The sequence below is a fragment of the Sphaerodactylus townsendi genome, linkage group LG11 (assembly GCF_021028975.2).
Source record: "Sphaerodactylus townsendi isolate TG3544 linkage group LG11, MPM_Stown_v2.3, whole genome shotgun sequence".
Taxonomy (NCBI): Eukaryota; Metazoa; Chordata; class Lepidosauria; order Squamata; family Sphaerodactylidae; genus Sphaerodactylus; species Sphaerodactylus townsendi.
In genome coordinates, this window is record NC_059435.1 from 67,849,901 (window position 1) to 67,864,500 (window position 14,600).

At 42.6% G+C, this 14,600-nt stretch overlaps 1 protein-coding gene across 1 annotated transcript in view; it reads left to right on the forward strand.

Annotated features, from left to right (window-relative positions):
* Window positions 1–13,819, forward strand: part of LMBR1 (limb development membrane protein 1) — a 63,544-nt gene extending 49,725 nt beyond the window's left edge. The window contains exons 10-17 of the mRNA XM_048511261.1: window positions 2,326–2,406; window positions 4,279–4,355; window positions 4,618–4,695; window positions 7,208–7,281; window positions 7,626–7,716; window positions 9,472–9,538; window positions 12,336–12,497; window positions 13,609–13,819. Of these exons, the coding sequence (XP_048367218.1) occupies window positions 2,326–2,406; window positions 4,279–4,355; window positions 4,618–4,695; window positions 7,208–7,281; window positions 7,626–7,716; window positions 9,472–9,538; window positions 12,336–12,497; window positions 13,609–13,694 (716 nt within the window). The 3' untranslated portion in view covers window positions 13,695–13,819. The remainder of the gene's footprint in view (window positions 1–2,325; window positions 2,407–4,278; window positions 4,356–4,617; window positions 4,696–7,207; window positions 7,282–7,625; window positions 7,717–9,471; window positions 9,539–12,335; window positions 12,498–13,608) is intronic.
* The last annotated feature ends 781 nt before the right edge of the window (window positions 13,820–14,600 follow it).

Below are 14,600 nucleotides of genomic sequence, written 5' to 3' on the forward strand. Positions count from 1 at the left end.
GGTTGTGGCATGGAGTCAGGCACATTGGCCAGCCACCTCTGAATGTCTGTGGCCTTGAAAACTTCATGAGGGGTTGCCATAAGTCAGATGTGACTTGAGAACAAAAATATGGCTAGCAAGGCTTCTGTCCTCCATGCCTTTCGGTGAACTGTAGGGGCAAATGATATCATTCCATAATAGAGCTGAGAAGTTTCCTTTTGTAAACAAATAAACTTAATTGACAACTGTGGTTTTGTAGTTTATCTTTGTCTATTTGCTTATTGCCATTCGGTCTGTGAGCATGAATGAATGGAATGGAATTGACAGTTATTTTATAAACTAAAAAGGAATCTGAATGAATAGCTATATCTTGATGATGCTTATGTTGGTAGCGAAGTTTAAGAACAGGGCATTAGTTTAACCCACTAGTTGGTTGCATTAAACTGTGTGTTACACCTGGGGATTCATTAGCTGTTGTGCAGGTGATGATTATGCTGTGTAGTTGTTGTTTTTTAATCAGCTTGTATGTTGAAGTTGGACATTTGATGGACACATTGTCACTAAGAAAATCTCTTTCGTCTTCAAATGGTAGCCCTAGAACAGGGGTAGGGAACCTGCGGCTCTCCAGATGTTCAGGAACTACAATTCCCATCAGCCCCTACCAGCATGGCCAATTGGCCATGCTGACAGAGGCTGATGGGAATTGTAGTTCCTGAACATCTGGAGAGCCGCAGGTTCCCTACCCCTGCCCTAGAAGAAAAACAAAAATGAGTGATTATTTTCTTTCACTGAATTTGTATATTGTTCTCTGTGTGTAAATTAGCAATTTTTTCCACATTATTTGTATGATAATACACTGTTGATGGGTTCAGTGTTTACAAAATTCTATCTATGAATATGTTGCTAGTCGTATGACGACTGACTATTTCTGTCCATGTAATGGACTTTTTTTTGCTTAATGTATAACTTTCATTTTCTGTTTTCAGCTTCTATTTTTCCAACCTCTCAGAAGGCTAAAAATTAAGAGACGAATGCTGAGGTTGAATAGGAGTGCGCAGCTTGACTTCTCTTGTTTAGGTCTTGGTAGTATATTGGTAGTATACTGATAGTTTTACTTACAGAAACTGAGATGTTTCTGTTGTGAATTTCCATAAATAGTACAATTTGATATTCTAACTAAGCTATAAATAACTGTTTAAAGTAGTACAAGAAGCTTTGATTTGATTAGAAAATATTACCTATATTTAATCCTCCCCCCAAATTTCCAGTTCTTCCCCCTTCTTAAGAAAACTGGGAAAATGAGATTTTCTGTAGTTTCAAAGAATTCCACAAATCTTACTTCTAAAGTAAAAAATATAGCAAGACTTTGTCGATTCAGTTGCCCAAAGCAATTGCTTCATTGTAAGGCAGTGATTGCGAACCTATGGCACAGGTTCCAGAGGTGGCACTCAGAGCCCTCTCTGTGGGCACTCGCAAACAGAGTCGCCCCCCCCACCCCCCACATCTAGGCTGGCCTGGGCTGCTGGGCTCAATTATTAGCATTAAACCTAAGACCTAGTTTTGGGGAAGCAGTGTAGGTAACCCTGTTAAACGCTGTTAAACTGATTTTCATTTGAAGAACTAAAGCACAATCCTTTACCTGGGAGTAAGCTCGGTTGCTGGCACTGAGGCTTGCTTCTGAGTAAACCCTCCTAGGGTTGTGATTCACCCATTGGAAGAGTTGCACGGTTGCTTCAAAGCAAAGCCACTGACTACCACCAAGCTTACTCACGAGTAATGTACGCCTAGAAATGTTTTTTTTCTAAACGAAAACCTCAGTATTCAGGTTAAATTGCCATGTTGGCACTTTGCGATAAATAAGTGGGTTTTGGGTTGCAATTTGGGCACTCAGTCTTGAAAAGGTTCGCCATCACTGTAATAAGGCCAGCCATACAAATGAGCCCTGTTTGATTATCCAGTAACTGATCTCACTCATGATCCCTTGCTCATGCCGGTGAATTTGAGATGAGGTTAGGGATGGTATCATGCAGTTAATTAAGGTGCAAAGGCCTGGCTTTGCTATGTAATATGAGGCTCCTGCATAGGTGTCATATGGCTTTTCTCAGTTTCATTTATCACAGCTTTGTGTTTCATGTCAGGATTGCTTGGGGAGGTAAGAAGGCATCTTGGTGGACTTTTCAGAGATGCTGCTAGCTGTGTGCAACTGTGTTTCAGATGGCACATTTTTCTGGTGAAACTTATCTAAGGAGTTGGGTTGTGGTTTAAGCAGTGTCATGCTGAATCGTCAGTTCTGTTTGTCGTGATTAGTGGTCTTTGGCAAATGACTGTATCTTTGTTTTTGGCCAGGTGTATCTTCTCCTATGGAGTATAATACAAAGCAGCTGGAACAGGAACTCAACAATGTGAAGCACATGAAGATAAAATTGGGTAATGGCGTCTTTCCTTTTTGCGTGATCTCCTACGTACTGGTTTCTCAAGAAGCTTTCTCGGCATTGTTAGAAACATGTATGCACGTATGTGTTTAAATGTTCTTAGTGACAGTGTTTTGGGGTAAACAGCTGGACGTCTTGTTTCTAAAATACTTAGAAAAATCTGTAGGTTTTTATAGCTTCAAAATGGAGTCTAGCAGCATCTGAACGACAGGCAGAACTGCAGCTCACTAACTCTGTTACTTCCCTGGAGTTGTTCATTATTGTTCTTCATGGTACCAGTGGGATCTCATACATGCGGAGGCTGTCTTTGGTCACTTTCAGAGTTAGACGTTTTCAGCATGTGTGGCGAGCACTAACTGCACGTGAACTGAGCCAGACAGTAACTGGACAGAAAGATCTGCCAGCAGTCATGAGCTAATTCACAATTAAAGTTTTCACAAGCAGACTATGAAGTGAAGGAGGTAGACTTTAACAACGAAGCGGCGTGACTGTGGCACAGCGGAAATCCTTTAAATGCTCTTCAGCCTGTGGGGGAGCTCTGCCTTGAACAGATGGACCTACTGTTTGCCTGCACCTGCTGTGCTTAGGGGAGGAACATAAGGTAGATAGCTGCCAACACTGTTTCAGTTTCATCGAACAAACCAGATACAATAGATAAGTTTGTCTGAAATTGTGTTGTGGGAGAAGAGGCTCTCCTTACAATAGATAATGTCTCTAAAGCTAGCGAAATGCACTGTCTCAGCCCTGGCAGACTGTACATCACCCCAGGAAGTACCCTCGACTTTGAGAGCCTGGAACAAGACAGTAATCCAGAATTTCCAAAGGTTGCGGTACAACCAACAGAGAAAACATTCTGAAGCTCCAAATCACTTTCACACGGGCAAGAATCTTCAAAGAAATGCAAAAAAGAAACTTGAGAACCTTGACAATATAGCAAATATTAACACTTCAGTAACTGAGTATTCGAATTGTTCCCCTGCATAAAACATTTCCTTCATGTATAAAGCTAACATGTTGGGAATAATGTGCCAGAGACTTCGATCCAAACACTGCGAAGTTATCCATGTTTAAGTTGCCTCTATGCTTAGGGGCATTTTAGGGATTTGCACGTATATGAGAGACCAGTCCATACGCTTTCTTGGCCAGGATTAATAATCTGTGAGTTCTTCCAGGAGAGCCATTGTGGTGTAGTGGTTAAGAGTGGCAGACTCTAAACTGGAGAACTGGGTTTGATTCCACACTGTTCAACGAGAAGCCTTCTGGGCGACACTGGCCATTCACAGTTATTCCAGAACTCTCTCAACCTATGCAAAGTTATTCCAGAACTCTCTCAACCACCTCCAAACGTCTCTTGCCTTGAAAACCCTACAGGGCCACCTTTCGTCAGTTGTGACTTGATGACATTTTCCACCTCTAAGCCTTTCCAGAAGGTTGATTAGGGCAATCACCTCCCTCCTAAAGTGATGCTTTTTCTGACATCCCTTTGATTCTCCGTCCAAAGACCCAGCCCTTGGCTTTCTTCTACTTCACTGGAGTAGAGGTTACATCTAAAGACCCCTGGAGGCATCATCTCTTGTGTTTGCCTGGAGTACCCCTGTGGAAAGAACTGCCTGCATCATAGGAGGATGTTTGACTTAGTATCTCCCAGCATTTTGTGGTTGGCCCCAGTCCCCCATGGGAGCCATTTTCTTTTGCCCAATACCTAAATTATGCAAATTCCCAGCATACCCACAATGAACTGGCTTTTGTGCTCTTTCAGTACACAGTGTTTGAGATGGTTAAAGAGTTTCTGATTTTCAGAATAAAAAGACAATGGTTATTTCAAGAAACCTTAATGTTCTAACTGTGTCTGTTTTTCTCTTGAAAGAGCGGCGGAAGAAGGCTTCTGCATGGGAGAGGAATCTTGTGTATCCAGCTGTAATGATACTACTGCTAATTGAAACGGTAAGTTTCAATTTCCTTCCATGCTTAAAACCCATCTGTCCCTTTGAGGTTAGTGATCTTTCATGTATGTGTGAGAGCTGAACAGCAGAAATACAAGGAATTCTTCTCTTTCTCTCTCCCCCTATACTATTAGCTCTGGCTTTTGTTGTTCCTGTAGAGAATGTCACTGTTAATCCACAAAATGCTTGCTAGTGTGAAATATAGTGAATATGTTTAAATGTTCGTTGACTATAGGATATTTATTCTTCCTTTTTTCCCACAGGCCATCTCAGTCCTCTTAGTTGCTTGCAATATTCTTTGTCTGCTGGTGGACGAGACTGCAATGCCAAAGGGATCACGGGTAAAGTATTCTTTTGTAATGTTGACCGCTATGGAAGATGGCTGTGAGGTACAGGTTGTGTTTTTAGAAAATATACATGCTCCCTTTCCAGAGACTTTGATGAAACTCATGAAGTGAAACTGTAAAATAAAATCAGAAAACCACACCATAAAAAAAGCCAGGACATGAATACATTGTAAAAAAAACTTTCATGAATTAAAATGATATTCATAAAAGTCCTCAGACTACAAGCCGACAAACTGCATTTCTGACTCGAACTCAGTTTTATTCTTTCTAGACTAACTTCACTAATTTTTGTAGATAATTATCATTCAAGGAGGATGGAGTAAGAGGAGGGTAAACTCCATCACCTTTGTTTCTCTAACGCTGCTGGGCTATAACTTGGTTATCAACGAGCGAGGATAACTGTTAAGCAAAGGTTATAGGATGTCACACTTCAAAATGATAGCGCACCAAACCATTCTGGTTTGCTAGTAAGGAATGGTGATGACAACAACCACCTTTATTAGGCATATAAAATAGGCTCTAGTACATTACCAGATATTTGTAATGTACAAAGCAAGATTAAGATCAAAACACAGAGGAACTGTGTCTGGCATTAGACGTTACTTACAGAGTTTCATCACTTGTAAAAGAAATGTTGCTACTTTTTTCAAGAGCATGACAAGAACGGTGATTAAAAATATGCTCGGTCAAAGTATCTATATACTTTAGAATACCCTAAATATCATAGAACAATTTACCTTAGCTCGGCTTAATGCTCTTTCATCTGCTTTGTTGGAAGGGAGGTATGCTCACATTCCCTATGGGTGCACTACATTTACGTCTATGCCAGCCAGGAATGATAGAAATTATTGAGCACGTGTCCCTTCTGGCCAATAGTGCTGCTGAACAGAGGCGTAGGTAGGGAAAATGGAGCCCGGTGAAAAATTTGGTTTTTTGCTGCGCCCCCCCCCCCATGTTGGTTTGTGTTTTTTGTATTTTTTTAGTGTTTTCCAGTTTTTGGCCTGCAGGGGGCACCGTTTTTAGGCTAGCCGCATCAAAATTTCAGGGTATCTTTAGGAGACTCTCCTGATGATACCAGCCAGGTTTAGTGAAGTTTGGTTAAGGGGGGTCAAAAGACTCTCAAAGGTGTAGCCGCTATCTCCTATTAGCTTCCATTGGAAACAATGGGGGATGGGGCACCCCCTTTGGGAGTCCATAACTTTGGACCCCCTGAACCAAACCTTACCTAACTTGGGTGGTATCATCAGGAGAGTCCCCTGAAAACTCCCTGAAATGTTGGTGCTGCTAGCCTAAAAACTGCACCCCCTGAAGGCCAAAAACTGAAAAACAAACCTAAAATTTTTGCTGCCCCCCAGGCGCACGCCCGGTGCAATGCGCACCCCCCGGCCCCCTTGTAGCTCCGCCTCTGCTGCTGAAACATCCTATACAGCCGCAAAATTTTGCACTACAGTATGCAAAATAAGACAAAAGAATTTGTAATAATTTGTAATAATTTTATCATTTTCATTTATAATTTATATGGATCAATATTCTGTTGATTCTGTTTTATAAGATTGATTTGTTACATTTATTGTTTTTGCTTGAAGTTGTTCATCTTGGATTGCATTAAAATCGATTTGATTTGACAGCTGAGCAGCAAAACAATGAAAAAACTCGGTTAAAAGCCGGGGTAAAAAGAAACGTTTACACCTGATGCCTAAACAGGAAGAAGTTAGATTCCAGGAGAGTCTTGGGGGTGGGTTGGGGACATGCCAGATACTAGATGCCAACACTGACAAAGAATTGCCTCTGGTTGTTACCCCTACTCACTTCTGCAGGAGGGGCACAGAGAGCAGGGCTTGAGAAACAGATCTTTAACTGAGCATAGAAGGATGCGGTCAGAGGTGGGATCCAACCAGTTCTCTCCACTTCTCTAGAAGTGGTTACTAATTTTTTCTGAGTGCCGAGAAGGGGTTACTAAAGCAACCTCCCTGCCCAATAGGGACTGGAGGTGCGTGTGTGCGGCGGCGCCACTGTTTGAATCCCACCACCATCGGAACCTGTTATTAAAATTTTTGGATCCCACCACTGGATGTGGTCCTTCAAATACTCTACTCCCCAGCCATTTAGACCCCTAAAGGCAAGAATTTACACTTAGAATTGTGCCTGGAAGCAACTGGTCCCAGAGCAGAACTTTTGACACAGTCCTCACAAATAGCCTGGCCGTCACCTTTCAGCAGCCAAAGATAGTTGTTCTTTTTGATGGATGCCAATATATTCTTATAACATTTTAATAGAAATTAGACAGGTCAAAGGAGGAAGAATATCTTTCTTATGGAAAATCCAATTTTATAGCCTTGATAATGTGCAATCAGCTAAACATAAAAATTATCAGAGAAAAAGCTTCATCAGAATAAACCATTTGTAGGATTTTTATCCACGGCAGTTAATGCTTTAGTTTTTGGAAGGAATTACTGTAATTCAATGAAGTGAAAAATACAATGTCTGTTTAAAACATTTCTTGCAGGGGTCTGGCATCGGAAATGCCTCTCTGTCCACATTTGGTTTTGTGGGAGCAGCTCTGGAGATCATTTTGATTTTGTATCCTTTTCAAAGCAATCCTAAATTGTGATTTTAAATGTTTTTTGTTTATGTAATTGATTTTTTGTATTTTATTAATATTGTAAACCGCTTTGAGCTACATAAGGAAGAAAGGCTGCTAATAAATATTTTAAATAAATGACTAAAGCCGGGATTCTGTCTAATTTTCTCCTACTAATTTGCTAAAATACTTCCCTAGAAGAGAGAAAATGGCAAACTGGCTGTTCCCAGGCACTTGAAAATGGTGTCAGTCATTTCCCCCGGCCTCACAATGAGGCGCTTCAGACTTCTAACGCTGCAGCTTGAATTCTTTGAGGGTACTTTGTTTTCCTTGATTCTCACAGCTATCTTATGGTCTCCTCTGTCGTCGGCTTCTATAGTCTGCGTTTTTTTGGAGATTTCACTCCCAGGAAGGATGACACGACCATGACGAAGGTAAGGTACAGCAAAAGCTGAAATGTTTACACCTCCTTCTTCCTTCTTCCATTTTGCCACCCAAGACAGACCAACTTTCTGGGATCTTAATTGCTTTAAATAGCTCATTTGTGGCGATTAGGGCTTTGCAAAGCTGCATAAACAAAAGGGAAGATTTTCAAACTGCTGAAGTTGAGAAAGGGAAGGTCTGGTGTCCTATTTGCTTTGGGTGACTTTCATTCACTTGTAAAAAGCCTGGAATTACAAACCTTGTAGCTGGCCGGCGAAGGGGTTTTCCTCCCACCCCCGAGAAACTTTGCTAATGAGTAACTTTGATTGTTCTAACCGTGGTGTAGAAGCTTATTTGAAATGTGAAGGATTTTGTTGCTCGCACGATGCAGGCAAATTCATTTAATTTGAGTAATTAACGAGGAAGCCGTTCTTCTTGACTTTTTTCTTTACTCCAGGGCTGCTGGGTTTTTTCCCCAGAACTTTTTTTATCAGCTTCAGAACAACGTGCTGAGATGTACACTTAAAATCAATAATAATTCCCATAAATGGAATCAAAAGAACCAAGTAGCCAGCTTAACAATTTTTGAGATATTTTCCTCTACAATAAGAAAGGACTTTCTTCTCCCTACTCAAAGAAGGATGAGGGGAGGATTTGCTTTCATCTTGTCAGGAATTTGTGGAAGTGGGAAAGTAAACAGTGGTACAGAAGATCCTTGATTAAAACTGTTGAGTTGTCCCATTATGTTTGCTCAGCCTTTCATTTTGGAAATGTTTGGGAGGAAGGAGGGTGGGGAAAACCGACATTCTCAGCTAATGGCATCTAGTTGGAAAGTTCTGTGGCTCATTTATATCCTCGCTTCTTGGGACAAAAAGTCATCTGAATTTCCCCCCCCCCCTTTAATGGAATCTTGCTCCAGCTGTGGGAAATCTTTACAGGGGTATTGAGGTAGGTCCCTTGTGCACGCAGCTGTGAAGGAGTGGAAAATGTGCAAGAATTCATCTGGGTCTAAAGGTTAGGGAAGGGCAGCTGTTTGTCTGTGATGCTGGAGAGGCAATCTTAGTGCTTGCAGGAGTCAAGCACTAATATACGCTGAACGTAACACGCTGAGTGGCCCTGGAAGGGTATGGTCAAGTATGGGAGGGAATGCTTCCTGGACTGGCCCTCAAACTGTACAGACATATGCAACAATGCACACACAGAGACAAATATATATTGTGTTTTGGACCATTGTCCTTCAGTAATGTCCAAGGAGGATGCTCATTGATGCTTTTTGGCATCCATCTTTTACACTGGAATGCTACTGGGATCAAACTGGCTGCATGGCCGACCTGCTGTTCTTTGCTTCCTAGGGACCAAAAAGCCTTCCAGTTGTGACACTGTACTGTTGTCATTCCAGATGAAACAGAGTTGTGAACTTTTACTCAGCCAGGAGGGATCTAATGCCTGTATAAATATGACCTAGTTGTTTAGCTAATACATCAGTTGTGCATAAAAGCATTTGTGAAACTGATTCAGAGCCATTTTGAAGTGTGTGGAAGAGTATACAATATTCCATTGGGAAGTATTTTTAGGGGCAGCTGGTGTTGGAGAGCACCCAGTTGTCCGTGCTACCAGTGGAAGTGGCCTTCACTTGTGCCTTCGGATTGGGCAGGTTACAAAATGCAATCATGCTGCACTTACCAAGCTTGGATTGTTTTTTAAAGCTAAATGATGTTGCTTTTAATTGAGATGGCATATTGATGGCCACATTTTTTGTCCAACAGATAATTGGAAACTGTGTTTCCATCCTAGTCCTCAGTTCGGCGTTGCCAGTTATGTCAAGAACCCTGGGTGAGTGTTTTGATTCATTCTTATGTAAATGAGGCCTTTGCCATGGCTGGAGGATAGGAAAGGGTATGATGGGAGCACCTCAGCCAGCTGACTACCTCTGTGGACAAAAGTTAATTGGCACTTAAGCCAGTGCTGGTCCAGGCCATTCTTCCCAGGCGGTGCTGTTCTCTGTGTAACTCTGCTGAGGTTCCTGTCCAAATTGTACCAATGACAGGGACTGAGGATGAACCTGGGAGAATCCAGATTAGTAACGCTTGCCCAACCCAGTCTCAAATCTAGACAGGAAGTGGACCTCTTGGCTCAAACTGTTCAGAAATTTTCTGGGCAAAACCGTTACTTTTAACTGAGCACAGAGGCCACTTGGAAGTCAGTGTAGATGGTAAAGCCCTCCTGCTGCAACGTTTTTTTTTCTAGTGGCCTCCCATCAACGTCCAGGCTGCTTTGTTGTTCTCCCAGTGAAGCACACATCCTGTCACAGTGGCCCAGTAAGCATGTGAAACCATGACCAGGTCTGTTCTCTTCGGAGCAGTCTGGTTAGAGGACAGGCGTGAGCTGGTGGAAGATCCTTCTGGCTGTCTATCATCTTGCTTGTCCAATTGATGAATTCAGAAGTATTGCAAGCTTGATCCTTCAGAGGGCCCACAATTCCATTTAGAACAGATCGTACAGGTTAATGTAAGTCTTTCATGGCCAGTATCAACCGGCTGTTGTGGGTTTTCCAGGCTGCGTGGCTGTGGTCTGGTCATTTTTGCTCCTAATGTTTTGTCTGCATGTGGGCAAAACATTAGGAGCAAGGACTAGCAGATCATGGCCACACAGTCTGGAAAACTCACAACAGCCAGTTCTCAGGTTAGCTTTACTCCTGCTGCCTCTTGGTTGGATTAAGTTTGTTTGTTCACTGATTCCAGAGGGTAGTTCAATGTTACCACTGCATCCTTGTGATTAGATGGCAAGGAAGGGGAATAATCAGTTGTAGTGATGTCATATCTTCAGATTATCACTGGTAGAGGCTAGGCAACATTGAAGATAAGAGAACCCTGTGGTACCCCAAAGGCCGTGCAGCAGAACCTCCCATCACTAATTCTACTAGTGATCTGCCTAGTGGGAAAGAATACAGCTGCTGTAAAACAGTTCTTTAAACCCAGTCTGGCCAAGTGGCCTAGATTATTACGATTCATACGAAAAACTGCTGAGAACAGGGATAGGCTTCTTGTCAGTTAACCAGAAAAGACCATGAAGTAACTTGACCAAATTGGTTTGGGTCAGTTATGCAGGCCAGAAAGGGAAAGGGATTGGGTTAATTGGGTTTTATCTCGAAACACTAGGTGTTGAGACACCACCATTCTTTGGGGAGTTTTGCTTGAGAGCTGCACTTTTGAGACTGGTTGGTAATAAGTAGACAGGTGTGACCATAGAACAAAATTAGTATATTTTTAATGTAAATGTAAAGATCCCTGATGTCTAATGACTCATGCTGTAGACACACTCATTGGGATTTGTTCGACATGATCAGAAAATAAAGGTAAGTGAAGGAATAAAGGTAAATAAATAAAGGTAAATGTCTTGGGTAAACAGCCAATCTCTTTACAAAAGTATTTTTCGCAATACCCTTATTTTAGCACAACTGTGGTGCAATCCTGTGGACAATTAATTACTCCAAGCCAAGCTTGTTGATTTCAGGGGGCCTAAATTGGAGTAACTGCATAGGATGATGTTGTTAACTTTGTGGTAAAATGCAGACATCTCCCTTTGCTCGACGTGGTAACATTCTAACATTGTTAACTCTGTTTCTTACACAGTGGTACTAAGCTGTTGTGAGAAACCTAGACAAGGTCCATGCAGAAAGAATGGGAGAATAATTTTCAGAAAGCATCCATGCTGTGCACAGTCATCGTTGAGCAAAAAACCCAAATTAATGGACAGACTCAATAGTTTCCCCCCTTTGAGGCCCTCCAACGAAATTCCTAAATCGTTTGCTATAGAGATAAAGGGAAGACAAAAACAGAAAAGATGAACGGTTAAAACATTGCTAACAAATGCACAGGCACAGCTGTCCAAACAGGATTAAGAGAGTGTGTTCGGGTACAGTGAGTCATGTGGCGCTTTGCAAAATGTCAACAGGCCCCACATTACACGATATGCCCAGTGGCACTGGATGGATGAAAAGAAAGGAGTTAAACAGATTCATAGAAGCTTTTCACAGCGTTACAAAAGCAGACCTGCAGACAGCAAAAGAAGCAGGGCTGCTGCCGTGATGAGAAAGGCAAGCGAGAAGACGACCAAGCCGATTCACCTGTCTTAGACCTCTCCATAATTTCTCTGAATGCATGACAAAGCTGCACCGGCCTTGCAGCAGCATGTCAGAGGCTTAGGAGGTTGCTTTGGGAAATGGCTTAGTTGGGTTCTCAGCCAGATGCGCGCTGCATGTTTCCTGGGTCTGCGTTCAGCACTTTACGCTCTGATTTAGCATGGAGCCCTGTGTCACTGGCCCCCAAGAAATGAAGAAAGATTGGGAACCTGGGACTATAGTCAGTCACCCTCCCCTTTCTTATGTGCTTGCAGTGTAGCTTCAAAATACTGCGCTTACAATGAGTCCTCCAGTTTTCTTAAGAGAGATATGGCATTTTTTTTGCAACCTGCTTATCCAGGCAAGTTCCAGAATAATGGATTGCATTATGGAGAGTGGCCGTTATGGTTATGTAAAATGTTATGCACAAAGTAGGGTTAAAGGAGATAGTTTTCATACTAGTACAGATATCTTCTTAACAAATTACATTTCTCTGCCCTTCCCTGACAGGCATTACAAGATTTGATCTCCTGGGAGACTTCGGAAGGTTTAACTGGTTAGGGAACTTCTACATTGTGTTATCCTACAATCTTCTTTTTGCCATTATGACAACTTTGTGTCTCGTCAGAAAGTTCACCTCTGCAGTTAGAGAAGAGCTCTTGAAAGCACTGGGTAATGCATGTTCTTTTCTTTCTGAGATATTCTAATTGTACATGCTTTAGCTTAGCACTCCATTTAAAACTGAGAGACTGTTGTAATGATGCTAGGCAGGGAGGTTCTCTTTATGCCGAAAAGTATGAATTTAAATAAGATCAACCTGCCTACATCGTCTGCTACCACACATGTGATAAATAGTTGTGTCTTGCTAGACTTCTCGTTTTTCCTTTAAAAGAGCATTCATGGATATAAGATTTGTAATTTCACAAGATTCTCAATTATGTTTAATTGCTGTGGGTTGCTTTGGATCATGGACGAAAAGCAGATGCTGGGAAGTTCATAGATAGGAATTCAGAACATGCATAAATGTAGCATCTTTACATTTGGAAAAACCTGTGCAAGCGCAAGTTGAATGCTCAGCGATAGTTCCAGGGCTTCATGTTATAGAAACATAGCATCCCCCTTGCTGGCTAGTGCCTGACAGAAAAATATTGCGGGCGGAGGTGTGGACCTTCCCGCTCAGTTACCCACTCACAATTGAAATAACAACAATAGACAACTTTTTAGTGGATAAGAAATTGGCCATAGCCAGAGATCCAGCGTCTGGAATCAGAGTGGGCCTAGGCCACGTAGCTGAGCCTTAAATAGGCCCAGCCTGGCCCACTCTGATGACGTGCTCCTGATGGGTCACATGGGAGCGCCTAACCAATCAGGACCCGGCCTTTGCGCATGCGCGAAGCTGTGTCCTGAAGCCTCCCTCCCTGCCCACAGCAGGGCAAACTCCGGCCCTCGCTGGCCCTCACCGCTCTGCAATGGCGGCCGCGGTTGAAGCGTGGCCGTCTCTTGTGACCACAAGCCAGTGATGTAGAGGAGCAGGAGGAAGGAAAGAGGACTGCCATGTCACTTCGTGGGAAGGTCACATGAGACACTAGAGGGGGAGTTAGATATTGTGTCACTGCTCTTTGGCACACAAATTTGGTATTTAGGGAAAATTGCATTTTAAAGTGTAGTTATCACAGATCCTCAATAGTTTATGGTTAACAATGTCTACGTATTTTGTAACCTGTGCTCATTGGAAATGGAAGAGAAATTTGCATTGATTTGCCTGTCTTGTGATATTTTCCAGGTTTAGACAAACTTCACCTCTCACATAGTTCAAGAGAGTCTGAGGCAGCAAAGACCTCTGCAAACGGGCACCAGAAAACACTGTGAAGAGCAGTTGGTGGAGCTGCGTCCTTTGACTTTATGACATTCCTGTCGCTTCATCACACTTGTTTTTTTTAAAATTTGCTTTTGTTTGTATATTGGGGCCAAGTTGATAAAAATGAACCGAGAGAGCTGGATGCATCAGGCTGCGCTCGTTTCTCACTGGGATGGGTCTACCTTCAGCTGGTGCAGATGTCTGAAAATTGTAAGGAAAACCGCATCTCTCTTTGAAAAGATCTCCGTGTTGTCTTGTTAGGAGACAGAGCAGGCGGTGAATCTTCTGTCTGTAAATATGTTGCTGAAGATCAAGGCTAGCGAGCTTTGATAGTTGTCATTGGCGAGCCTTCCATCAAATTTGCTGCTCTGCCATGGTGGGCAGAAAGGCCCAGAATTGATGGGTTAACCCAGGGGTCTGCAATCTGTGGCTCTCCAGATGTTCAGGGACTACAATTCCCTGGAGAGCCACAGGTTGCAGACCCCTGGGTTAACCTGATCAGTCTGCACCACTGTGCTGAAGCTTCAAGCAGTTCTTAGTGGTGAGTGATCAGCTGCCCTGCAGCTAATGAGCCCGCAATAACTTAATCTCATACCGCAGTGCTAAATTGGTGCCTAGTAAACAGAGGGTAATGTGGTAGATTTGTGACCATTGTGGATAAGGGATCGGTTAGCTACATGGCATTTGTATCCGCTGCTGGTTTCTATTCAGGGACTTGGCTAAGGTGACATTTACAGACTGTATAATTCTTTGACACTTTCACATGTTCATTTCCAAATTTGAGTGTGCGCCTGAAGCTGAAATCTGGAGCATGTTGGGTGACATGCTGTGAATTGAAGTGAGTCAGTTGTATCTGTTTCAGCTTGTATGTTGAAGTGGGGAAGTGCCACTGCTGCATAGATAAGGGCACCGTGTCA